Below are 27,363 nucleotides of genomic sequence, written 5' to 3'. Positions count from 1 at the left end.
GGCTGGGTTTAAGCTATTTTCTCCAAGCAAGGCCCCTAGACATCATGGCCACTATTTTATGTGTTTGCATTCACAAAAAATTGGTGGAAATGAATTTGAATTTGAAATAATGTGAAATTCCTTGGAGTTTAGTATAATTGACAGTTTTTGGTAGAAAATTTCTGGGTAGCAATGTTCCATTCACACAGTCCTATAATAAGAATATTCTACCTGTTAATTTAAATCCCATAATGGTTAGGTGTACAATGTACATAACTTCTAAAATATACTATACATATGGATTTTTGAAGAAAAATCTTTTACCAGAATACAAGATGACACCTAATTTAAACTTGATTTAATTATAATACTAACAAATTCTTAATGAGCACCTTTGTTAATAAAATAAATGTACCTCTGCAATATAAGTCATGTTTTCAGGATCATTAGGATCTAATTCAACACTCAAACAGTTGGCTAAAAAAAATTGTGAAAAAGGGTTGCACTGATTTATTTTATTTAATAAAATATTTGGTTGACATTTCAAGAAGAACAGACTTGCCTCTAACTTAATAGTCTTTAATTGAAAAGCTCTCTTTGAGTATTTTTTTTATTTTATTAGTGATAATATTAATCTTGACACATATTAAGGATCACAATACATTTTGTCTAAGTTATGATTGCAGTACTTTTCAAAATATTACCTAAAAGTGCATTTTTCTCATCATTTTCCCAGATAATTTGTTGAGTATCATTATTATAAACACTCTCACAGTCCCCAAGAAATATATTATCTCCACTCTAAATATTATAGAAATAAAATATGACAAATACTTATACCCTGTTACCCTGTTACTGTCATTAAGACTTTTCTAACTTCACACCAAAACAAATTATTAGAAGTACATTTTCACTTTTTTCAGTCAACCATCTTATAACATCAAGAATATCCTATCAAGTAATGGCTAGAATATTCAAGTACAATTTTATGACAAGTAGTACCTGAATTATGACACCTTTATGACAAGTAATATTGGATTTAACTGAATTATGATACTTTTATGAAAAGTAATATTGGATATAACTGAATTATGACACTTTTATGACTTGTAATATTGGATATAACTGAATTATGACACTTTTATGACAAGCAATATTGGATATAAATGAATTATTACACTTTTATGACAATTAATATTGGATTTAACTGAATTATGACACTTTTATGACAAGCAATATTGGATATAACTGATTAATGAGACTTTTATTACCAACAACATTGAAAATAACTGAATTATGACACTTTTATGACAAGTAATATTTAAATACCTGAATTATGACACTTTTATGACAAGTAATATTGAAATACCTGAATTGTGACACTTTTATGAGAAGTAATATTGAATATGCCTTTATTATGACACTTTTATGACAAGTAATATTGGATATACCCGATTTATACAACTTTTATGTCATTTATTATTGAACATAACTAAATCAACACACATTTATGACAAGTAATATTGACACACTCCTGTATTATGACAAACAAAACCATAACATTTTCTTTGACAATGACAATAAACTATCTAATGACACTTTTATGACAAGTAATACTAAAACACCTGAATTATTACACTTTTATGACAGGTAATATCATGACATCTCCTCTCACAATGATAATCAATCATCCTCCTACAAACTCCTGCCTCACATTCAAACATTCCCTTTAAAAATAATGACATTAGTAGCGCAGCCACAACAAATTTGTTTTTCCTATGAAATTTAGATAATTTTGTCCATGAATTGTGCAGCAACAAAAGAAAAGTACGGAAATTTTAATTATACATTATTAATCTAAACAGTTTATTTGTCAACAAAATATACACTGATTTAACAAAGTGACAAATAAGGATGTACAGAGCTTTTATAATTATAGAGTAATCTAACTTCTGATATTCACCTCTAAATCAAGACAATTTGCTTTGCGTTGAACACAGTTGAATTCCTTTTCACCATACAATTCTAAAAAATAAAACAACTTAATTCAAAATTATATTTGTAGTTGATATACAATTAGATATCCCTTTAAAAATGTATAAATGTACTTGTTTCCTGTCTGCAAAATCAGGAAGGAAGTTTGACCTTTAGAATGTTATTGAATAATTCAAATAATAATAAATTCCTTCTTCTTAGTGTAGGTAGAATAGGACAATGGGTAAAATAATATCCCTATAAATCAAGTATTAAACTGTTTTTAACCTATTTTTTTATCATATATCAAAAATATACTATGACACCAGTAGATTCAGACTGCAGAGCCCAAATTTGAATTAAGTCCCCAATAAACTTTTTTTGGGGGATTTAAAAATCAATTTTATATGTTGCTGTGATCATTTTGATGGAAGCAAAAGCATTTTTTAGTTTGGGGTTAAATTGTTTCTTACAGAACAATTTGATGTGATTCAGATTATATCAATACAATAATAATAACTCTACTCTGTTCGATGCAAATAATTTTTTTCTAAAACAATAATTTATATAGAAGAAATTTAACATTAAAATAAAACATATTATTCTGAAATCTGAACCAATTAGAAGCCTTGTTTCATTTCAGTTTTTTACAATTCAAAAAAGAGTGTTTTCACAAAGTGACTTATTTCCAATGTAGTTAAATAATTTTTATTTAATTAAAATGAAAAGAATGAAAACTATACACATAACAGATAAATGCTTTTTAAAAATATTTAAAAAAAATAAGTTTGAATAATCTTATATTTTATCATATTTGTATATGTGACAAAAAAAATTTGTTGTATTGCGTAAACGTTTGTTGTCATCTTTCACTATTTAACCCTTTACAGCCAATTTTTTTGTGTTTTAAATAAGTGATGGAAAACAAGCACGATAAAGTTAATTCATTGATATATTGTAAAGAATTAAGTTTTTAATGAATTAATTTAGATGAAATCAAAAGGCCTAATTTTACTCTATACCAGAATACTATATATATGAAGCAAAACACTCTAAAAGCTACGAATTTTACCCAAATAAAAAAAGACCTTTTGCTCTGATCAAAAAAGACCACAGCAACCGTAAAATTAATTTTTAAATCCCCTCAAAAAAGTTTATTGGGGACTTAATTCAAATTTAGGCTCTGCAGTTTAATTCTACTGGTGTCATAGTATATTTTTGATATATGTTTTAAAAATAGGTTAAAAACAATTTAAGTACCAAGTCAAAACTATTTTATATTCTAAAAGACTACTTAGATAGGTGGAGTTCATCATCCCACCCTCCCCCCTTAATGAGACTAATACAAGTTTTAAATGTCATATTCTTTTAATAGTAACTAGCAGCTTCGCCCCTAGCCTCTACATTAACTTTGTTTACAATTTTTTTAGATATTTTCTGTATTTCATAACCTTTTATAACTCTTTATATCATTTTATAACTCTTTATAACTTTTTATATTTATTTATATTGATTTATATTATTTAAAACCTTTGAATTTTTCTTTTTTTTATTGTTCTTTAAAATTTCTTTGCTATTAGCCTATTTGGGGCTTCGCCCCTACAGGAGAAGGAAGTTTTCACAATCTTTTTGAATTTGATAAAACAAAGTTTAAAAGAAGAAAAGAAATTTAAAAAGAAAAAAAATAATTAAAAATATAAAGAAAATATAAAAAAGTATAAAAAAATATGAAAATTTATAAAAATATATAAAAAGATATAAAAATATATAAAAACATAAAAAACATTAAAATTAGAAAAAAATATGAAATTTTTTTGGGGGGGAGGAAATTTTCATTTTTGGGGGGGTTGGGGGTGTCCCAACCCCCTAAGAAAATAGCTTAAAACCACCACAGGGCCAATAGGTATATACCCTGAAGAGTAGAATCCAATCGGTTCAGTGGTTGCCGAGATCTTAAGCTTCAGACGGACAAACGGACAGACGGACGGACAGACGGACGGACAGACGGACGGACAGACGGACGGACAGACGGACGGACAGACGGACGGACAGACGGACGGACAGACGGACAGACATCATTCTACTTTGTATTATAGATAGGGATATAAATCATAAGAAGAAACTGTATCTATTATGCAGAATTATGAATAAATTAAAAATATACAATTCAATCTTTTCTTAAATAATTTTTATTTTACATAAATCTCTATGCGCGGGAAGGAAAAAATGGTGTAAAAATATACCTACAGTACATGTATACATGTGAGTAATATTTTTACAAGCTCCGCCTCTTTGCTTCTGATAGTCGTCCACATTGGGTTGATACGGGTCTTCACATCTAAACAAGGATGATAACATCAATGGAAGCCGAGCTCAACAAATCATACTATCAGACAAACGAACATTAACTTAAACAGAGTATCTGTGCATTTCAATTTGTTTTGATATAATGATCATTGCTTTATACTAGACTTTTGGTTAATGATTATAGATTTGACATTCTTTATAGAATATAGATTATATCTAACTGCTACAGGAATCACCATGCAAATTCAGAAATCAGACAAAGTAAAGTAACAAAATATACTTATAAAATCCTTGTAGATTGTTACATCCAAAATCTTCTTTACAACTTTGTATAGCATCAGAGAGAGGATCATCCATGTCCATGAAAGGGCAGTGTCTAAAATTTAAAGGGAATGAATATGATTTAGATGTAAAGTATTTTTTTGCCCATTCCCTTAAAATAATTTCAAGCACCCTGGATATGAAACTAAAGTACAAATTTCATGCTAGTTTTTATAGTATCTTAAAGAGGATCTTCCATATACAGGCTAAGGATATTGTCTAAAATTTAAAGAGAATTAATAAAATATATTAGTTAAGTATTTTAGTGCCCACTCCCTTTAAACAATAAGAAAGGACCAGGGATGTTAAACTTGAGTAAAACTTTTAACCCATCCCAAAGCAAAAAAATAATGATAAAAACAGCAGACAAAATTTTTTAGATTAGGGTATAATATCATGCTGTTATTGTAATACAAAAAGGATTTTATAGAATATTTTAGAGAAGCTGTTATTTTTGTCTGCAGAGGGGCATTACAATTAGACAGATACTCAGATACAACAAGACTGTAAAGTAATGTTGCTAATCTACTTAAAATATTACTTACTTAACATAAGAATTTTGACATCCTTCTAGAACAACTTGGCTTCCATAATTTCTCACACTAAAACAATTTTTTTTGAAAATCTATCAATCTTTATATCCTTATATCTATCTATCTAACTATCTTTCTATCTATCTACCAGGTGTCTGGGTAGAAGAAAGACACCATTCCATAAATATCTATCTATCTATTAAGCATTTATATGTATACATACACTTATCAGGTGGCTGGGTAGAAGATAGACACCATTCCATACAGGACCACTATCTATCTATGTATACACTCATCAGGTGGCTGAGTAGAAGATAGACACCATTCCATACAGGACAACTATCTTTCTATCTACCTAGTATATATATGTATACACTCATCAGGTGGCTGGGTAGAAGACAGACACCATTCCATACAGGACCACCAAGAACACTCATTTGATATCTCAAATCTAACAATAGAAAACATTATTCAGTAAAATTGAAATTAATCATAGAATTTTTTTTTGTAATAGTAATTTTTTGTAATTTATTGGATCAAGGCTTCTGAAAGAATATCTTTTGAATTACTAAACTATTATCTTTGGGTATTAGATTAGTTTTTACCCCTCAAAATGCTTGAAAATGTGTATTTACTTTGTAGTTTGACACATGACCGGATCAGTCTGTAGCCCCTCCTCCTGTTCACCAGTAGTTGGCAGGTACACTGTGAAGGTCAGGTAGATCAGAGCAACCATGGACCACACCTACAAAAAATAGATAGTAGTTGGCAGGTACACTGTGAAGGTCAGGTAGATCAGAGCAACCATGGACCACACCTACAAAAAATAGATAGTAGTTGGCAGGTACACTGTGAAGGTCAGGTAGATCAGAGCAACCATGGACCACACCTACAAAAAATAGATAGTAGTTGGCAGGTACACTGTAAAGGTCAGGTAGATCAGAGCAAACATGGACCACACCTACAACATATGGATAGTAGTTGGCAGGTACACTGTGAAGGTCAGGTAGATCAGAGCAACCTGGACCACACCTGCAACAAAAAGATACTAGTTGGCAGGTAAACTGTGAAGGTCAGGTAGATCAGAGCAACCATGAACCACACCTACAACAAATAGATAGTAGTTGGCAGGTACACTGTGAAGGTCAGGTAGATCAGAGCAACCATGGACCAAACCTACAATAAAAATGGATGACAATCTATAATACAAAGTAGCTTGATGTTTGTCTGTCTGTCCGTCCGTCCGTCTGAAGCTTAAGATCTCGGTAACCACTGAACCGATCAGATTCTACTCTTCAGAGAATATACCTACTGGTCCTGTGGTGGTTTTAGGCTATTTTCTTGGGAGGTAGGACACCCCCAACCCCTCAAAAAATAAAAAATCCCCCCCCCATTTTTTTTTGCAGAAGATTTCCTTTGTCCTTTTTTTATGCAGAAGATTTCCTAGGTCCTTTTACGAATTTCGGCAAAAAAATTTTTTTGATCACCTCTTGGGGCAAAGCCCCTAGAGGCTAGGGGCGAAGCCGCTATTAATCAATATAATATTAGTTAATATGCCATTTAAACTCCCGAAATTTTTCTATGTTTTGTAAGGTAAGTTAGCAGCTTTATATCAAAAGATGAAATAAGTTATTCAACTGTCAATTGTGTCAAACATTTTGCCAATGTCAAACTAACCATTTACGCATAATAAAAAAAATATTTTTTTTTTTATAATTTTCATAATTGAAAGTTAGAATTGCTAATGATCATTAAATTGTTCGTAGATTTTTATATCCGTGAACTTTATTGAACATAATGAAGAATTACTATAAGAGACCTATGTTTTTCTGGTCAAATTAGCTTGATGTTATAGCAGTATTTTTCGTATATTATAGAAATTAAAATAATTAAGTGTTTGTATACTTACTGCAGCTAATTCCACAAGAAACAAGAAAATACAGACAAAAGATTCGCGCGGATGTAAGGAGGTTGTTCTTGGTTTGTCACGAGGCATTTTTAGTCTATTTAAAACAAATAAATGAATATGATTATTGAACAAAAATGATGAAAATATTTTAAAAGATTTTAGGAGAGTCAAAATATATTTATGGCAAAAACCATTCAGTAAAATATTAAAACCATATAATGACCAATAGAGACCTACCTTCTAAAGCAGATCTTAATTATCAAAGCAGTTGCGCTAATTAAATCATAATGTGTACATTTTTCATAAGTGCTAAAATATTATAATATTAAATGATAGGCATGCTACAGTTATGCAGTAGCTTTGCTAATAATTATTTAATTACTTATTTTACTAGTGCTAAAATTTACTGCAGTACAAAAAATTACATACGTAAGTAGGACATACAAACCTAGTTATAAAATTGACAGATTACGAACATACCCTGGTTATAGAGTAACTTCGCTACTCATTATGCGCAAACAAAACAAGTGGTGTATTTATTTCAATAGCGTTAAATCATAATTAAAGTACAAATACAATTATATATTTGGACATGTAAGCGTACAGATCTAGTTATAAAGTAACTTCGCTACTTATATAAGAACATACAGACATACCATAATCATAAAGTAACTACGTACTAATATAAGGATATACTGACCTATTTATAGAGTAGCTTCGCTACTAATTATGACACAAACAAAACAAGTGGTGTATTTATTTCACTAGCGTTACATGATATTCATAAGCAAAAATATTAGGACATACTGACGTACATAGTTCAGACCTATTTATAGAGTAGCTTCGCTACTAACTATGACAAAACAAGTGGTGTATTTATTTCACTAGCGTTAAATTTTAACTGCAGAACAATAACACATTTTTTTTCTGTGGATTAACTAACTTTTTATTTACTTTTATGTACAAAAATGTACTGTACAAATTATAAAACTTTACATAGCTCCTGTAATGGTTCTAGACCATTCTATTTTCAGGTTTAAGCCTTAGGATGGTTTTAAGCTATTTTTCTAGCCCTAAGAGGCTTAGGTGTGATAAGATAAGTGATAAGATTTTTATTGTCTGTATCTTTCGATAACTATTGCTCCGATAGAGTTTTCCCTTTTATGGAAACTTCACAATATGGATGGTTTAGGCTATTTTGTTTTTAAATCAAGTTTTGGTATTAGGCTATTTTACTGCCCCCTCCCTTGTCTCTAGTTCCAAGGGGTGCAGCAGCTAGTTTTTATAAAATCTACTTTTTCAGCCCTTAATTCTACTATGTTTCATTTGTCCTTAAAAAATTAACAATATTATATTCTCAATGTCAATGGTTCCATTGACTAATATTTACGTTGATAATAAAAAACAAACGAAACCTATAACTACCATATAATTTTATCCTAATAATCTCTTATTTTTTATAATAACACCATTTCTTTGGAGAGGGGAAGTTTAATAATACTTCTAAATTGGCGCAGAATTAAAAAGTTTTGAATACAATTCCTCGTATTCAATCAATTTTTACTTCTACAAAATATAACAACTTTAAATCATCTTTGGAATTATGGGGAGGGGGGAGGTGTTATTCCAGCCTACACATTAAAAAAATATTTGAGTACAAATAGCTAAATTTTCAGCCTGGTAAGTATAAAGAAATTATATTCTTTATTCTAGAAGCTTAGTTGTGTAGCTTGACATTAAGGTTTTAAAACCTTTTTAAATATAGCCTTTTTTCAATTTTAAGATATTTTGTTTAAAAATAAGCAGTTATTTTTCTCCTTCGTTTGAGTCTTTAGGCTTCAATCCCTTTTATAGCATAGAAAACCCACCCCACCCCTCACCATTTATTATGAACTTTAAAAATAAAACTTGTTTTGGGCTTTGATCCTAGGGAGACCTAAACCAGCGGGGCTCTTTTCTTATTCTAACTAAACCTAAAACAATTATCACAAATAAGTTTCTTCTAATTGAAGTTGAATGAATATTCTCATTTTTATTTAGTTACTTATGGTAGAATAATTTTGACAAGACTAACTAAGTATTTATTTCAACAGTTTTATGCAGATTTTTCACTTGAAACAAATATAATCTAGATGCATACTCTCTAAATCAACCAATAGGAAAATAGTGGTGGAACAATCCGTTCATATCATTGGTACATATTCTGTTACGAAAGGGTATTTATTTCATTTCTTTTCAAATGAGTCTGCTATAACTAGCCTCATTTCATTATTATAAAGTGTAACAAGGATGACAACATCCATAAAAGCGAGGCACTGAAACGGTATGCCAAACGGACATTAACACCTGTATAGTGTCAGATCTTAATAATCAAAATATAAATGTATAAGAGTCAAAGCAAAATTGTAAGTAAAGTTGAAAAACTGCTTTATACAGGATAATGTTTATGGACATACTTACATTTTTAGGACTTGATTATAGATTTGCTTCGCTTATAATGTTGTACTTTGTTGTCCCAGGAATCAATATATGAAAAATCAGATCAATCGGATAATTAGATCACATTTAAATTTGTTGTTTAAAAAAAGTAAAAAAATCAACAGGTTTAAAATGGACGTACGTTCATTCTGGTAATAATTATAGAGTTTCTACGCTCTCTATATCTTACCTTACTACTAAAGGAATCACCATGCAAAGTTTGAAATTGATAGGACAATTCTAACAAGCCTAAATTAACGAAGAAAGCTATTTGTTCCGGACGTACGGAAGGACCGACCCTAATTATAGAAAAGTTTTAAATAACTTTTACTTTTAAAAATTAATAACCTTGTGTAGTGTGAAAAATATGACAAAACGTATATAATAATATTTAAGATTTCATTGTTCGTAATATTGGAAAGAATCGTATAAAACAAAACAAAAAACAAGGTGGTTGTCTGCTAGAATTTCCTCATTAAGTTTGACAGATTATGTGGCCACTTTGAGCATCTAGATATACTATATCTATTTTCACTTGATTACAATTTACAAACAAACATTCACTCAAGAACAGCAATGCGGTACAAAACTTTAAACACTACAATTTTAACATGGAATTAAGGGATAGGTACATAGGGTACAAAACTTTAAACACTACAATTTTAACATGGAATTAAGGGATAGGTACATAGGGTACAAAACTTTAAACACTACAATTTTAACATGGAATACAGGGATAAGTACATAGGGTACAAAACTATAATCACTACAATTTTAACATGGAATTAAGGGATAGGTACATAGGGTACAAAACTTTAAACACTACAATTTTAACATGGAATACAGGGATAAGTACATAGGGTACAAAACTATAATCACTACAATTTTAACATGGAATTAAGGGATAGGTACATAGGGTACACAACTTTAAACACTACAATTTTAACATGGAATTCAGGGATATGTACATAGGGTACACAACTTTAAACACCACAATTTTAACATGGAATTCAGGGATAGGTACATAGGGTACAAAACTTTAAACACTACAATTTTAACATGGAATACAGGGATATGTACATAGGGTACAAAACTTTAAAAACTACTATTTTAACATAGAATACAGGGATAATTTTAATTTGATCATAGCTGGAATAATACGATTTAGTTACGATTTAGAAAGCGTAGCAACTCTATAATCATTACCAGAATGTCCGTACGTCCATTTTAAACATTATCCTTTATCAAGAAGTTTTTCAACAAATCTACTCACAATTTGGCTTTAACTCTTATTCATTTATATTCTGATTAATAAGTTCTGACACTATAGAAGTGTTAATGTCCGTTTGTCTTATTATCGTTTCAGAGCTTCGCTTTTATGGATGTTGTCATCTTTGTTTTTTATTATGAAGACAATTAAATTCTATTCAATTCCTTGTTACTATTTATAACCAAAAGCTGGTTTAAATTCTATGGTTTTCATTTTAATATTCGTGGAAAATTGTCTGTAATAAAATGCTATACATGATGTTTCAGTATGGCTGAGAACTGGTTCTAATCCAGCTGATATCCATGGGTTTCCAAGCCATACTGGAAATTTACTTACTTTTCTCACAATTCCTGAATTTAGCGTAAAAAGAAAATAATACAGACATTTTATCACGGTGTTCAAGAGATAAGACAATGGACGATAAATTTTTACATATTTGTAATGAAGATAAACAAAAATACCCCTTCTGTTGATTTGCAAAACAGATTTTTAAAGCTTTAAGACTACTTGTTTGAATCTAACCAATCAAAATTCAATTAAGGTATCCATAGTTTTAGATCTAACGCACCTGAGAACGTGGTTATAAAACTTTGGTGTAATTTAAAATCCAATATCCCCTCCCTCCCTGCATTTTCTACAATGACCAACAGGGATATATATGTATACTTCATTTATTTACAAGGACAAAATTGTCCATAAGTTATGAAAATGATATATATATTTTATCCAATAAATAATTACAGTATCTGGTTGAAATTCTAGAAATAATAACAGTAAATTATTATTCAACAAGGGTGACAACATCCATAAAAGCTAAGCTCTAAAACGGTATGACAAAAGGGCATTAACAATGGTATAGTGTCAGAACGGAATAATCAGAATATAAATGAATAAGAGCCAATGCAAAATTGGGAGTAAATTTGTTGAAAAACTTCTTGATACAGGATAATGTTTATGGACATAATTACATTTTTAGGACTTGATTATAGAGTAGCTTTGCTTATAATATTGTACTTTGTTGTCCCAGGAATCAGTATACCAAAAAAACAGAACAATCGGATAATTAGATCACATAAAAATTTGTTGTTAAAAAAGTAAAACAAGTTTAAAATGAACGTAAGGACATTCTGGTAATGATTATAGGGTTGCTACGCTTTGTAAATTGTACCCAACTACTACAGGAATCACCATGCAATCTAATCGATAGGACAATTCTAACATGCCCAAATTAACGAAAAAAGCTATCCGTCTCGGAAGGCGGACGGACGGACCGACCCTAATTATAGAAAAGCGTTGCTTTAAAAAAAGTATATCTAAATAGACTGGAAAAACCCAACTTAAGAAGCAACCAATCATAATTCAAGAAAAGTCCCTAAAGTTGTTCAGCTAACGAATAAGAAAACGACATAATAAAACTCTGGAGACTGTGTCCCCTCGCTGCCTGGCATGTATGAGTAATTTATTTTTGTATAAATTTTCTTTTATTATCGTCAGAATATTTAGATTTTCATATTGTAGTTTCATCTGAAAGTCATTTTCAAATTTAATAACCAAAAAAATCTAATCAGCCTTCAAACCTGAAAAAAATAAAGAAAATCACGAAAACCTTTAAATCTAGGAATCGATCTAGCACCCAATTTATAGACAAATCTTTAAAAAACTTGGTGAAAATATGTAATATGTAAAGTAAGAAGTTAAAATTGATTAATCTCTGAAAATTTGAGCCCTCTATCTTGAAAAGGAGTTGAGAAAATCACGAAAACGTAAAAATCTACGAATTGATTTAGCACCCCAAATAACAGACAGAAGGACAAAATAATGTATATATTAGATAGGCATATATAATAGGAGTCATCACTAAAAGTTTCAGCTGTCTATCTTTTATATGAGCTGATAAAATTATGTTTCCCCCACAACGTTTCTTACGGATTGACGGACAGACAGGCGGACATTTCAAATTATAGTGTAGCTTTGCTAATAAAAATAAATTTTTATTTCTATGTTCAATTATTTAAATATATAATTTATGAGCTGAAAAATAGCCGAAAATTATCCCAGGACCTATGTTTAGAAAGCTTCCTAACATGGAGAACTTAATATTTTCAGTGGTTAGCAAGATCTTAGCGAACAAATAACTAATAACCGTACTAATTTTTAAAATGGGGTAGAAAAAGTCTCTTTTGGTATAAGGAAATGAAAAGATATGACGCGGCATTAGCGCTTAATTCGTGGCTTTTAGTAAATAAGATTACTCTCATGTTAAAAATAAAAATATAAATGTCGCAAGAAATATTTCATTTACTTAAAGCCAATAACACATTGAGAATTGGCGAAAAAAAGACTAAAAAATACAAGATAGGCCTTTTTTACGCTAAGAACAACTATTATATCTTTAGTTAATGTGATTAGATTATAAAAATGACCTACCTAGAATCTTGGGAAGAGTTTGAACAAGCTGCAGAAAGATTGTACCTCCAAGATCCAATGAAATGCAGGTTCAAAATTTGTACCGAGCTAATCATAATCATACAAGCATATTTCACCGGTGAATTAATATGCAGATCGACATTTGCGCCTCTAGTATCTAGGGGTCGGGGAGGGTGGAACAATGTACACCCTACTTTATACTGGGAACATTAGCGTTTTTCATAGCGTTTCATAATAGCTAGTTCTTTCCATTATGCAGTTGCTATCAGCCATATTTGTATCTCAATTATAGTAACATTAACAATGCAAAACTATCTTGAAAAGGTTGATTTCTTCACAATAAATGACGTTTTAGCCCAGAAAACAACCTCTAAACGGCCGGCTGAGATGCATGGCTGAAAATCATATCTTATATCTAAATTGTATTCGAGTTAGATATACATAAGGATCGATTTTTCATGCAAAGTTTAACTTGTTCACTGATTACGAGATGCAGGAAAACCTAAAACCATTACTAAAAGCTTACCTTAAATAGAGATACCTAGTGAGTTTAAACTAACTAAAAAACTTCTTATAATAGTATTATCATTCTATTAATAACTAATCCTAATATTTTTATTTAGATTTACCCATCACTATGACCACGCTGGTTCCCTGTTGAAGATGAAAATGACCGACAACGCTGTATGCCTTCAATTTAAAACCGAACAAGCCGAGGTACGTATGGAATTTTCTTTTCATTTTTTTGTGGGGGATGGGGTGGGGTTAGATTTTTCCAGTATGGCTTCGAAACCGATTAATATCAACTGGATTAGAACCGGTTCTCAGCCATTCTAAAAAATCATGTATAGCATAGACAATTTTCCTCGAATATTAAATAGAATCATAAAATTAATTCCAGTTTTGTTATCCCTGGCGCCTAACAAAACTGGTGTTATATTTATTATAATTTTTCATTTTAATACCCGCTAAAAATTATCTTTAATACAATGCGGTAAATAACTTTTACAAAACCTTCTTTGCGTAGAGTTCCTTTCCCTCTAGTATTAGCATCAACTTAATTTGATAATAAAATATGAAAAATGTCTTAAAATATTAAATTGAAGTGAAATTGTTTACTTATGATATTCTTTGGGAAGATTTTGCAATTTATATGGTTATAAACTTCTTTTTTATATTCCAACCATAGTTCTTTATGAGATATCTGATTTTAAGAATGAATAAATATGTACCCTATATTAGGAGTGGGTGAAAACTGAATCCTTACTTACATCTCTTTCCATAATTAAATTAACATGAAACGATCGTTTCTACTAGAAAATAATGATCTTATAATTTTAGGATTTCAAAAAGATGGAGAAGTTTGTTAACAATCTGATGAGACACATGGCTAGCAAGGAAATGCACTAAGTTCCAACCATACAACCACTATCAACACAAAGAACATTAGATAAAAGTGAATAATCGAATAGATAACAGAACAATAAAAGACATAATAGTGATTTGAACATTATCATCAATACATTAAAGTGAGGTTTAAAATGAACGTATCTGGAGATGGGGAGCGCAAGCAGCCCCCGACCATCCCCAAGGAAGCGCAGGTCATTGTCACCATTCTGAGGGACCTCGGCATTCAGGAATTATTTCATTTTGATCAATGTTAAATATTTATATACAACTAGCAGTCACGCCCTCTTTTAATTGTAGTTATAAAAAGATTTTTTTTTTTAGGGGGGGTTGTAATTTTTCCTAGTGGCGAATTCTATTTGGAGGGTGGTGTTACCCTCCCCAAAAGTATGTATAAACCTTTCCAGGATCTCTGAGAAGCTACCTTGTAAAGGAGAGGTATATCGGTTCCACGGTTAGCGAGATTCTTCAGCTACACAAACAGATCCTATTACTTCATTATAATAAGGATAAACCTATTGTTTTATCTATCAAATAAAAGGTTCAAAACCTACCTACTTTTCGACCTTTGTCTGAAAGTCCTAATTGTGTATGTATAGGAGTGGGTTCCGTCTGTTGTAAATTTATGGTCAATTTGAACCTTTCATTAGTCTTACAATTATGTCACTTAGCTGTATTAATAGGTACTATTTTTCACGATATAAGTTAATGTAGAATATTATAAGAAAATGAAAATATTGACTAGGACTATGAGCCGGGTGTGTTAACTCAACTAGTGGAGTTCTCATATCGCTATGTCACTAAGGTAAAAAACATTAATTTTTTACCATCTACTCGAGTAATAATTAAAACTATATCTTTGCTTCCGAGTAAATAGTTATTTATCGCATAGTATTAAAAAAATGTTTCCGCGGATATGAAAATGTACAATTATAAGAATAAGATTAAAACTAGTTTTCTAGCCCCAAGATGCCGAAGGCACGGGTTAAAAACACTTTTATAATCGTGGAAAACTGGATTTGATACGATGCTTTAAATGACTTTTCTGTATGGCTTAGAACCAGTTGTAATCCACTGGATATTAATCGGTTTCGAAGCGATAATGGAAAAGCTTTACTTTGTATTTGAGTAGGTATTGTCTTTCTTGATTCCCCTAGTTTTGTGACTAACACATTTACTTAAACAACATCTAAACTTCTTATAGAGATATAGTTGCATTAAGTGCATTTAACGAGGTTGATTGCAAGCATAAGTTACAAGAATACCAGCTAACATATTTAGTTTTGTATTATAATAAATAGCAATTAATAGGCACCACCAAAATGGTCACTATGATGTTTTTGTGATAACAGTAGAGCCATATAAGTTTCATATATCCAAAAAAATTTATTTTAAAGATCTTTTTAAAACTACCTGGTAGAAAATGAAAATTCTTTCAAATATAGATGTAGTGTAAACTATTGAACAGAAAAAAATTTGCAGTTCACTATATTCAAGTATAAATACACCTCGCGCAACTACCCCTTTATTATATGTATATTAAGGTACTTGAAGACGCCAAGGTTTACTCTGGCCACGCGCGTAAACGAGCCATTGACATTGAGGATATCCGTCTGGCTGTACAGGTAAGTTTTCATTTTATTATTTGTTTCCTTTGATCTTGTATAGTTCACGGCGATATGTTCCTGGTACCGATTATCCCCAAAAATAATCTATGAACTTTAAAGGCTGCTAAAAGCTTTCATTGTATCTTGGCTTCTCCAGACTAGTTAAAACGGAGTGCAGGCATGATATGATGTACGTTCAGCCGTTTGGTAGCTATCAAAAGTTCATATAGTTTTAAAGATAATAGTTAACAGGAACATTTTTCTTTGCACCGCACTAATTGTAAGAGATGGAATAATTTTGTGCATTATCAATATATCGACCATTGTCTTATTCCTGCGTACCTGTACATGTACTCAATCAATTTTGTAGGTGCTAACAGAGCAGACAGTAACAACCCCGCCAACCCGTGAAATCCTGCTGGAGTTAGCCCAGACCAAGAACGATGTGCCTATGCCTTTGCCACGAAGCGGAGCGGGGCTGCGTTTACCTCCTGACCGTCATTGTCTCACTAGCACCAACTACAGGAATAATTTCTAATACATTATGAATTAACTAGCGGCTGCCCCCCTAGCATCTAGGGTCTTTGAATTCGAAGGGATATATAAAGGGGATAAGAATACCATAAATCCATTTCTCGACTTAAATCTAATAAATTGAATAGCCTAAAACCATCCCAAGACCTATGTCAAGTTTCGCTAAAATGGAGAACACAATCAGTTCAGCAATAATCGAAATCTTAAGATAACGACCATAAACCTTATTACTTTATATTATAGGATATTATACCAGCCATTTTTTCACATCAATTAAGACTTTGTTTGACATTATTGTTTGATATATTTTTGCAGTTTTTAGGTTTCAAATTTAAACAGAAGTCGGATCATGGAAAGTAGCGTGTTTCGTCGTATTTTCACAGTAGCTTTTCTCCTATTTCTAGCACCTGCGGGGGGCTCTAACCCACCGGGGCAATCATTTTTTCACATCAATTAAGACTTTGTTTGACATTATTGTTTGATATATTTTTGCAGTTTTTAGGTTTCAAATTTAAACAGAAGTCGGATCATGGAAAGTAGCGTGTTTCGTCGTATTTTCACAGTAGCTTTTCTCCTATTTCTAGCACCTGCGGGGGGCTCTAACCCACCGGGGCAATCATTAACATTTAAATAACCTATCAAAAGCTACTGTGAAAATACGATGAAACCCGCTACTTCGTTTTCTTTCAATGATCCTAAGCCAAAATTGATTCTTTTAAATGTCAGATGAAATGTTAAGAATTATGAAATAACAGGTTGACAGCAAGTCGCGGTGGTACTGGACAAGCGGCCAGCGGCGGAGTGAGAATGGTAAATGGGAGCAGCGGAAGCGGGGCCTCAGCGGTCCCAACCTTCCAGATTCAACCCATGGCACCTCCGCCAGGTAATAAATATTTTATGTAACTCAATTTTTGTTTCTTTAACTTTTATTTCCGTAATCTAAACAGACGATTTCTAATAATACTTTTTGCATTTTCTCTGTTGATCAGAGAGGTAGTAAATTCGCATGGGATCCCCGGCTGAAAGGGGGGGGGGGGGGGGGGATAATAAGATTATAAAAATAAAGAGTACTGAAAAAGGAGGGGGTCCTTGAGAAAAAAATTTAGGAAAATATGTTGGAGGGGCAAAGAATTAATAAAATAAATAGTACTGAAAATTTTCCAATATTTCCCATCCTTGGGGCAAAAACAATAGGGTAAAAAATAATATTTTGCAACCGGGGAAACAAGGAACTATCTGCTGAATATACTATACAGCATACACCCCTGATGTTGATAACAAATATAGCATTTCCAATTCAATTTATGTTACATTATGAAAATCTTGACTGACAGAAAGATCAAATACGGTATAACTTGTTTTTAGATGATAAATCACAACTGTTCATCCATTTTTTGTTATTTTTTTGCAGGTGCTGGTTCGATGCCCGGAGGTCTGGCCCCTACAGGTCTTAATAACCCTCCTGCCAAAAGAAAATGGGACGAATAAACATGAAATGTTTCATCTGGTATGATAATTGAGACGAAATTGTTCTTTTTTTTCAGATGAACTATCACTCTACATAATCTGTATTGTTTTGAAAAGATCACATAGTCTGAAGTGTAAGTAACAAAAAATATTAAAACAAAAAAAGTGGGCTAAAGTTTTCATCCAAAAGGTTTTAATCATGGAAAGAAAACGAAGTAGCGGGTTTCGTCGTTTTTTCACAGTGGCTTGGTTATTTTATCCCCTGTGGGGAACTCTAACCCTGCGGGACAATCATTTACATCTAACCTAAAATAACTTTTCAAAAGCTATTGTATATAAAAGTACAAAACCCGCTAACTCATAATCCAAAGGTTTTTATGTTTATTTTATCTATCTTAAAGTTGACATCTTTTCCTTTAGAATAGTGTTGCATTTCATGTTTGTAAATTTGAATTTTCACTATATTATGATTTGTATTTATTAATTGGGAATTTTATGTATTAATAATCTATGTTATTAAAATGTTTAGGTATGTGAAATCTTTCAATTTGCGTCAAAGTAAATAGAAAAATTTTACCTACCTACATATTTTGATTTTGCAAAAATTCTTATTGTATTTATTATTGTAATCATATGATTTAGTTTTAAGGTTTTGTATGCTTTTTATATCATTATCATATTTAGAATAATATATTTCTGTAAAGAAAAAACTTTTGGTATGCATTTGTAAAAAAAATTAGATTAGGAAAACAACCACAAATTATAATTTTCATTTTTATTGATTTTGTTTCTCTTACCTTTTTCAATCGGTTTACCAGATTTTCTCTGATTTTTTTTCTCTGATAATATAACCCTTCCCTATACAAATTAAAATAAATTCATTATCTACTAAGGTACTTAATGGGAATTATACTTTTTAGTTTTTCATACATTACAGATGTTAAAATGTCTCGTAGCCAGAATGACGCGATATCTGAAAGACGGCTACGACCTATCTATGATTGGCTAGACAATGGAAATAATAAAAAGGCTCTGCAGGAGGCCGATAAGGTAAAAGAGTGGTAATTTCCCCAAAGTTTCTTGTCGAGCACTAAACCTTTCCTTATTTTTGAGACGAAGGGGGGTTATTGTTTCGATTAATTGTTTCTCTAATTCATGTGAGGTTATATTGTGTATAGGTTATCCTTGCAGGGCTAGGGAACCATAGAAATAGGGCCCCTAATAAAAAATTACCCCTTTTATGATTTCATAAACAAGTAAAGGGGGTGTGGGACAGTGCTCGATATGCACTTTGAGGGAAAGCCCAGAAAATGTTGATGCGTTTACAATGGAAGCAATATATTTATATTAGGAAACAAGGATGACAACATACATAAGGAGCGAAGGACAAATATATATCAAAATTCTTAACAATAGACTAACACATACCATTGTACATACAAAGAGTTAGAGTTATTTATCGCTCCGTATTATTAACAGCTTTCTGCAACTTTAAGATTAAAACCAGTTTTTGTTAGCCCCAAGATGCTGAAGGCATGGGCTAAAAAAGTGGTTTAAATCTTATATCCGTAGAAAACTGGATATAACACAATGATAAGTAAGTATAATTTTTCAGTGTGGCTAACAACCTGTAATAATCCAATGGATATTATTAATTGGTTTCTAGGCAATACATGAAATGAAATAGCTTAAAATAGAGATGTGACAAAATTTTACACGTTTGTTTAGGTTTTAAAAAAGCAGCCCACCTTCCAATGTTGTCGAGCCCTGAAGGGATTAGCACTTCTCAGACTTGGTAGAGAAAAAGAGGCCCTAACTATCCTAGAATCGGTAAGAATAGTTTTTTAAAATTTTCCTTGCCCGTCCGTCTATAGCGATTTATCTAGGACATCCTTTTATACTTGAGACGATCTCTTTCTACCAGTAGTAACCATTTAATTTAAACATAACGTATAATTTACTTTTTCTGCTGTTCCAATAGTCATAAGCTTTCAAAATAAGCTTGGTTTCGCGTTGGCATCTATAGTTATTAGGTACCTAATTATTTTTTATTTAAGCTTCAATTTCATACTCGTTTTTGTTGTAACGCTATTTTTAACTTATTTTTTTTTGTCGGAAAAGAATACAACCCTATAAACTAAATAAGGCAAAAGTAAGAACTTTGTTCAGTCAGGATATGTCAGGTATCCTACTTTAATTCACTAATATGGATATTTTAATCATCCTGGCTTATTAATTAAATTCTATTGGTAGATCATTATCATACTTCTCCAACTGGACTAAATAGGCTTAAAGACTCACCTATTAATTTTTAACTACTACTCTTGTTTAGTTGTTAGCAGAATGTCCAATAGACGAGGGAGCTCTGAACGCCATGACACTCAGCTACAGAGAACTCAAGATGCCTGACAAAATATGTACCTTGTAAGTTATTAATCTTTCCAGTATGGCTCCAAAACCGATAATTGTCCACTAGAGTAGTTCCGGTTCCGGCCCCTCATGTTTTAATCTTGATAGTTTTTCATTTTAATATCTGCAGAAAGCTGACATGACTTTAGTTCAATGCAATAAATAATTAGGTATTCTTCCATTTTTATTTTAAGAAAAACTATTTTGCCAGAGAGTATCCGTGTGGTGCTTTCCCTACTGAGAACTTAACCTTATTCTTAAAATACATTGTAAATGAAGACTCAAAAAGGGAGGTTATTTTTTTCCCTATGCCCAACCCCTGCGGGGGCTACCCAGTACCTGAGAATCTAACCTAAACAAACCTGAATTAATAAAGAACCAGTAAAACTGACCCTAACCCCTTATTTTAATTTATCATAAGGGAAATCGCCGCCATTTTCCTTTTTTCTGTTCTAAGAAAATTCAATCCTATTCTTCAAACACTTCTTTTGTAAGCCAAGGAAATAAGAACATCTGAGCCATCTCATAAAACTTCTACTTTGTTTAGGTATGAGAATGCAACGAAGCAAGAACCGGACAATGAGGAATTTCTGTCTCATTTGTTCATGTCCTATGTAAGATTGGGGAACCTCAAGAAACAACAAACCACAGCTATGAACCTTTATAAGGTTAATTTTATACCAATTTTTCATTTTACATCCTTAGAATTAACTGTCATGCAAATTTGCAAAACTTTAGTGATAACTTTTAAAAAACGAATGCTAAAAAGGAATCTAAAAGGATGAGACAATTGCCGATAAATTGATGTACATCCCCAATAATGATGCAATTTTTCCCTCTGTAGTTAACAACTAGAAGTTAAAACGTTTGGACACTCAACTTAGTATATAAACCAATACAAATTTTATAATATTCCCCAATGTTGCCAGAGCCAACGAATAGGAAAACATTTTTTTAAAAACTTTGGTGACTAGTTAGTAGTGTATGCTCCTCGTATGAGAGTGCCATTAATTAGGGTGGCTTAATATGGAACACCTGAGCTGGATCTTTAAAAGCGTAGCCGTTGCCGTAGTCGTGGTCAGAGTTACAGCCACCAACCTAATAGCGATCTTTAAATCATATTAACCACGCGTTGCCGTGGCCACAAAAAAAAAAATGCGATCTTTAAATCATATTGGCAACGCGTGGTTGTAGTCGTAGCGTGGTTAACCACGCTAAAAGTGACCACAGTCCGTTAGTGTGGCTAAAGCGTTGCTAAAGCCACAGCCATGACTACGACCACGGCTACAGCCACGCCAACGGCTACACATTTAAAGATCCAGCTCTGCCAAAACTCTAGGCCAGGGTGATGTAATAATTGAGTAGCTTCCACGAGAATTGCGGGTCAGCTTGTAATGTAACATAGAATACAATCAACATAGAATACAATCAGCTGTGCGCGAAGCTTACCAATCTAAGATTGGCCAAAGGATTCTCACTTCCAGTCTCCGTGTGCATCTGAGTCCTAACTTCAGATAATCATGGCTACAACAACAACAACAACAACTGGTGCACAATGTCTAATCCTCCCTAAAATTATCGCTGTATAAGACCCAATAACATGACATGACAACTACAAGTTTCGGGGATATTTTCCGACACAAGCTAAACTTCTTTAAATGGTATTTTATTTCATTTTGACAATCATAATTTACTTAAACTTAAATTTTCTGTCTTCTAGGCGAAAAAGAAGAACCCCTACTACTTTTGGTCTGTGATGAGCATAGGTAAGTTGTACTACAACCCACTAGTTAGAGATGTAGCAGTGCGGCAGGTGTCCCAGAATGAACAACTGCCATTAAAACAATCAATGAAGCTTTCAATACTCGTTTATTCAGGTAGAATACAGCGGTTTTAAACAACCTAAAATAAAATCACAGAATTAGGTTGTTATAAATGAACAACAAATAAAACAGTAAAGTATAATACAGAATTAAAATACTAAAATTTGCATTACTTTGTTAGTTTCTTTTTAAAGTCTTTTATTTTGATTTCGGGCTTTTCAGAATAGTGCATTTCAATAAAACAATCCAATGGTTCATTAGTCAAAGAATGTAAAACTTACTTCTCGAATCCAGCTCTTTCCACTTAATAATTTCCAGAACTACAGGCTTATCAGATCATCTCATCAACATAACCACCAGCAAATATCCACAGCAGCAATCAATACAGAACAATTCAACGGCAGTTAGGGACTTAATACTTCAGACCACAAGCCAGATTTGAGGATAACTCCATATGAATCGGTGTTACAGTGGCAGAATTTCAGTCTAAAAACATCAATCATATATTTTATGTTAGAAGGAGCACCATTTATAGAATAATCAAGGGTAACTCTGTGTTTTTTAAGCTTTGACTTTGAGGCTTTCTAATTAATTTGAAGGAATTATTATAAAGGTGAGTATTCTGTACCTTAATTTTAGCGAAGGATCTCCTTTTTCGCTATTGGTTCCAAGTTCTTTGCTCCACTTGGTGAATCCTGTAACGAAAAACCATAATTAGGTGAAATTTGGATAGGCAGCAATCTACACTATAACTTTGATTCCAAATTTCATTAGGTAGTTATTCAATCAACAACATTTTACCTATGGTTCTTTGTGCTCAAGCTTTCCCTCTGATCCGTCACGAGGGGCACCAACAAGCTTCTCCACTAGAGATAAAGAGGGCGGATCCACTCTCAACAGGCTCAGCTAATTCCAGGCCTTAATAATATCAAATTAAGCCCAAACTTTTAATGGACTACAATGCTTTTAAAGTTACTTGGAGGCCGTTACGGTACTCATTTATTGGTTCTTTACAATTAAATAGGAACGGTGAATTCAATGGAATTATATCTTCAACTTTGGTTTAAATGAAATCTTTGCATATACGGCTTCGCTGGGTGAATGAATTGACTATTTTTAATATTTGTTTTACCTTGTATCTCAGCAGAGACAATTTAATATTACATTTTGAGAACTTTTTCACTCGTTAGCACTTTCTGAAATGGATTAGCCCATATTATTTGATGTAGATATAGGTTTCTTTATCACTTTTTACATATATATATAATACAATTTTAACGATAGTTAATTTAACCAATTTTTGCTCAAAAGAAACAAAATAAGTTGTTAAAAACTAATAAACTTGGAAGTAAAAAGCTCAAATTAATTTTATAAATGCTTTGAATTGATTTAAATGTGTATTTTGTACCAAAAAATAACAATTTTCTTTAAACTTTTAGATAGACTATTTTTCCTTGCTTATATTAAGATGGCTGACGTTAGACTGATACAACGAATATAGAGATTTGAACGCTTGCGCGTCATAGATTAATCACATACATAGATTGGATAATATTTCATATTATTTTTACAAAATTAAATATTCTTTGCTAAAAATGAGTTTGAAAATAAAATTAGCTTTTGCATTAAACAATTACAATTTAATATAAATTTAAGTTGTGTAAGCAATTAGCATTATTTCCGATACATATTTTTGCTCTATGGTGAAGAAATAGGTTGCGTGAATTTACTTTAACATATTTTAATTACTAAACTTTGGCCTTGTTAGGGAAGCCTTCTCTCAGTCTTCGTGGGGTGATTTGACTGGATTCCTTCTAAATATAAAACACTCCCCCAAGCAAAAAATCCACGAAAATCATCCCAGGTGTCTTCAGTTCCGGCCCTTACGGAGCTCACAGAACCAGTTTGAACTTTGAACTTTGAACTTTGACAAATATTATTTGAACTTTTACTTTGACTATAGTTTTAACTTTGAACTTTGACAAAATAAAATTTGAACTTTTACTTTGAACTTTGACAGAAATAAATCTTTGAACTTTTACTTTGGACTATAGTTTCAACTTTGAACTTTGACAGAAAATAAAATTTGAACTTTTACTTTGAACTATAGTTTTAATTGAACATTAGATAATTTTAAAATCAGGTAAAACTTTGTACTTTACTAAAACTTTGATAAAATTTGGCATTGTTTAATTAATAACACAGAGCAATTGTCTTATGTTTTACTTTGGTCACGGAGCACTTGTCGCGTGATTTTACAATTTAATAGATTGATAAATTGATAGATTGAGAGTTTGAAAACATGATAAATTGAAAGATTGAGAGAAAGGATAGAACTATGTGCTGTACTTACGGACCCATTGGAGATGGACTGCCTCAACATCTGCCTCCGCCAGCTGTCCTCCAAGCTCTAACTCGTGCTCCTGGTGCACCACCGCCAGGCCTCTCACCGCTCGCTTGGTTGTCCTCATATCCTTCTCCCCGTGGTTTCTATACTCTATCGTCACCTCTCGTACGTGCCCATCCCTAGATATGTGCACTTCTCTGGCTCTGCCAATCCTCCATATACACGTACCTAGGGGGCTACTGCCATCTCTACGGAACAGGACTATGTCTCCTGCCCCAACCTCTCCAACATTTTTACTCCACTTCTTGGGCTTTGGTACATACTCACCAACTTTCAACTCTTTCCACGCTTCCCACCAGGATCTTTCCACATCCTCCATGGCTTCCAACATCTTGCCAGGCCTTTCCACCGTTAACTGGCCCCCAGGTGCTCTGTTATTATTCCTGCCCAACAATAACCTGGATGGAGTTATCAAATCCAGTTGATCAATGTTCTGATACCTCGATCCTAAACACAAAGGCATCGAGTTCAAATCGTTACAACAGAACGACAACGCTGTCTCAAACTCCAACGGCGTGAACTTCAGCCCCTTGAACGCCACATTGAGAATCTCCTTGATGGACCGTATCGACCTCTCTACCACTCCTTGGTAATTCGAACTCTTAACGGGAGCAAGCTCAACCGTTAATTTGGCGCCCTTCTCCTGGTTCAACAGGTTCTGCACACTGGCTACACATATGTCAGCTGTCTCGAAAGCTCTCACTAGCTGGGTGCCATTATCTATCTTGACTAGACATGGGATGCCATACCGATTAATGTGGCGGGTAAGGGTTAACAAAAAACTTTCTGTGTCATACCCAGTCATACTATACGCCGCCACAGCCAGCGTCGCCGGACACTTGTACACCGCCGCCCACAATTTCATCGGAAATCTATGTGTGCCATAACTGCATCTTCCTTCTACAGGCCCAAACAAGTCAATCATACAAGTTGTGTATGCCGGCGCTATCTTCAACCGGCACGGGTCTACAGCACCAAACTCTCTCTCTATCTCCTTGGCCTTGTATCGCCGACAAAAGAAACAGTTCTTTTTTACCTCAATCGCCAAAGAGTTGCCCTCTAAGATAAAGGCGTGTTCTCTGCTCCTTCTCAATGTTGCAATGGATCCTCCATGGTGCGTCACATTCTCATGGCAGTGACGCATGATACTGTACGCCACCGGACTGTACCTGTCCAGCACAGGCTTGGCAAAGGCCAACTTCTCTAGATCCAGCATATTTTCCGCCAATGCATCGTTGCCTCCCGGTAAGATCCTCCCATGGTGGTACATAATGCCATCCTTAACTGTGCCAATGCTTTTTAACTTGTCTCGACTGTTGAATTTAGTTACCTCTGCCGTAGTCTTGCTAAAAACATATTTTTCCGCTCTCTTCAAAACATGCTCATCAACATCCACCAACACAGTGCCAGACACAACACTAAACTTGTTGCTGCTCCTCCGCCGCCAAATATCAACAATCTTCAAACATACAGCAATCAGCCGGACATACCTATCCCACGGGACCTTACTCGGGTTAACCAAGTAATGTGAAAACTCGTACCTCTCAACCATCCTCGCCGAAAAATTAGCCAGCACCAGCCCACGGCTTTCTTTGTTCCTCATCTCCTTCAGCGCCGCAACTTTCGTGTCCTGGTCAAGGGTAATCTCATCAATACTTCTCGTTGGCCACTCTGACTCTGGCCTGCTCATCCAAGCCTTTCCATCCTGCCACTCCGATCCAGGCCCAATCTCTGGGGATCCATCAGGTCTAGTCAATATATCAGCTATGTTCTGTGCTGACTCAACGTGGCGCCAACTCGTCACGTCACAGAATCGCCTTACCTCAATCGCCAGGTTGCGGATGCCAGTCTGCAGTGGTCGTGTATCACAGTGGATCCAGTATAGCGCAACCATTGAATCTGTAACATAGGTGATCTTCTTGACATAATTCTCAAAATTAAGTTTAACTAGGTGAGCCAATACACATCCCATGGCACATGCTGTCATCTCAGCTTTGGGGATGGTTAGTTTGGTGGTCAGCTTTGACTTGGACGCCACCATTCTGGTTACAAACCCGCCTGACAACAACTTCATTCTTGCGTGGACGACGCTACCAGCTAGCACCTGACTTGCATCTGTAGACACAATCAATTCAACCCCATGCTCTACATCCACAGGGTTACAGAACACACTACGTGTGAATCGTATGTTTCTTAGTTGCTGGACCATCATCAAATTTTCCACCCAAGTGTCTAGGTAGTTGTCCGGCAGGATCTCGTCCCACTCTGTCCCCAGTGAACAGATGGAACACATGTCAATTTTTAGTTTATTGGACCTCGGTGACACTAACCCGAGAGGGTCCCAGCACTCCATGGTTTTGCCCAACAGAATCCTTTTTGTGAACATGACCCGCAGCGCTTCCTTCAGGTCACCGGTCACTTCTTCTGGCACTTTACCTCGCTTCTTTTTGCCCAGGAACAAAGGTTTCACCTCGAGGGATATTGTGTCTTCCTTCGGCCGCCAACAATACC

General features: G+C 33.4%; 4 protein-coding genes across 11 annotated transcripts in view; 3 read left to right on the top strand and 1 right to left on the bottom strand.

The window, feature by feature from the left end:
* Positions 1–70: 70 nt before the first annotated feature.
* LOC145321780 (uncharacterized) lies at positions 71–7,110 on the bottom strand. The gene is made up of 11 exons (XM_080163386.1): positions 7,024–7,110; positions 5,750–5,859; positions 5,470–5,565; positions 5,127–5,183; positions 4,541–4,636; positions 4,197–4,291; positions 1,943–2,004; positions 1,605–1,706; positions 684–780; positions 395–456; positions 71–190 (listed from the first exon to the last, which is right to left on the bottom strand). The coding sequence occupies exons 1-11, from the start codon at positions 7,108–7,110 to the stop codon at positions 71–73; spliced, it is 984 nt and encodes a 327-aa protein (XP_080019512.1).
* A 5,929-nt stretch (positions 7,111–13,039) lies between these two features.
* Positions 13,040–14,680, top strand: Srp9 (signal recognition particle 9). Its single transcript, XM_080163257.1, has 3 exons — positions 13,040–13,266; positions 13,822–13,915; positions 14,540–14,680. The coding sequence occupies exons 1-3, from the start codon at positions 13,190–13,192 to the stop codon at positions 14,606–14,608; spliced, it is 240 nt and encodes a 79-aa protein (XP_080019383.1). The 5' UTR covers positions 13,040–13,189; the 3' UTR covers positions 14,609–14,680.
* A 21-nt stretch (positions 14,681–14,701) lies between these two features.
* On the top strand, positions 14,702–16,750 carry Taf9 (TBP-associated factor 9). Its single transcript, XM_080163385.1, has 4 exons — positions 14,702–14,837; positions 15,353–15,410; positions 16,150–16,230; positions 16,583–16,750. Exons 1-4 carry the CDS (start codon positions 14,740–14,742, stop codon positions 16,748–16,750), a joined length of 405 nt encoding a protein of 134 aa, XP_080019511.1. The 5' UTR covers positions 14,702–14,739.
* A 721-nt stretch (positions 16,751–17,471) lies between these two features.
* The window catches only part of psidin (phagocyte signaling impaired), a 57,174-nt gene continuing 47,282 nt past the window's right edge, over positions 17,472–27,363 (top strand). For all 8 annotated transcript variants that reach the window (XR_013880391.1, XR_013880392.1, XR_013880390.1 and 5 more), the window contains exons 1-6: positions 17,472–17,629; positions 18,158–19,263; positions 19,942–20,043; positions 20,546–20,637; positions 21,170–21,290; positions 22,343–22,388. Coding sequence is in view for 1 of the 8 variants with exons in the window: in XM_080163254.1 (XP_080019380.1) it covers positions 19,114–19,263; positions 19,942–20,043; positions 20,546–20,637; positions 21,170–21,290; positions 22,343–22,388 (511 nt within the window). In the remaining 7 variants the exon portion in view is untranslated. The remainder of the gene's footprint in view (positions 17,630–18,157; positions 19,264–19,941; positions 20,044–20,545; positions 20,638–21,169; positions 21,291–22,342; positions 22,389–27,363) is intronic.

Source organism: Acartia tonsa, chromosome 6 (assembly GCF_053477335.1).
Source record: "Acartia tonsa isolate MP-2025a chromosome 6, ASM5347733v1, whole genome shotgun sequence".
NCBI classification, from domain to species: domain Eukaryota; kingdom Metazoa; phylum Arthropoda; class Copepoda; order Calanoida; family Acartiidae; genus Acartia; species Acartia tonsa.
This window is presented reverse-complemented; position numbering and strand designations above follow the sequence as displayed.

Bases quoted from the DNA above. Each gene is read 5' to 3' on its own strand.
- LOC145321780 (XM_080163386.1), bottom strand. From the start codon at position 7,110: ATGCCTCGTGACAAACCAAGAACAACCTCCTTACATCCGCGCGAATCT. The intron at 2,005-4,196 runs GTATATTTTTAC...TTTATTTTTTAG, and splicing joins CATGTATACATGTACTGTAG to AATTGTATGGTGAAAAGGAA. The intron at 457-683 runs GTAATATTTTGA...AATTTTTTTTAG, and splicing joins TGAGAAAAATGCACTTTTAG to CCAACTGTTTGAGTGTTGAA.
- Srp9 (XM_080163257.1), top strand. From the start codon at position 13,190: ATGACCTACCTAGAATCTTGGGAAGAGTTTGAACAAGCTGCAGAAAGA. The intron at 13,267-13,821 runs GTTCAAAATTTG...ATTTTTATTTAG, and splicing joins CAAGATCCAATGAAATGCAG to ATTTACCCATCACTATGACC. The intron at 13,916-14,539 runs GTACGTATGGAA...TTATAATTTTAG, and splicing joins TTAAAACCGAACAAGCCGAG to GATTTCAAAAAGATGGAGAA.
- Taf9 (XM_080163385.1), top strand. From the start codon at position 14,740: ATGAACGTATCTGGAGATGGGGAGCGCAAGCAGCCCCCGACCATCCCC. The intron at 15,411-16,149 runs GTAAAAAACATT...ATGTATATTAAG, and splicing joins CATATCGCTATGTCACTAAG to GTACTTGAAGACGCCAAGGT. The intron at 16,231-16,582 runs GTAAGTTTTCAT...TCAATTTTGTAG, and splicing joins ATATCCGTCTGGCTGTACAG to GTGCTAACAGAGCAGACAGT.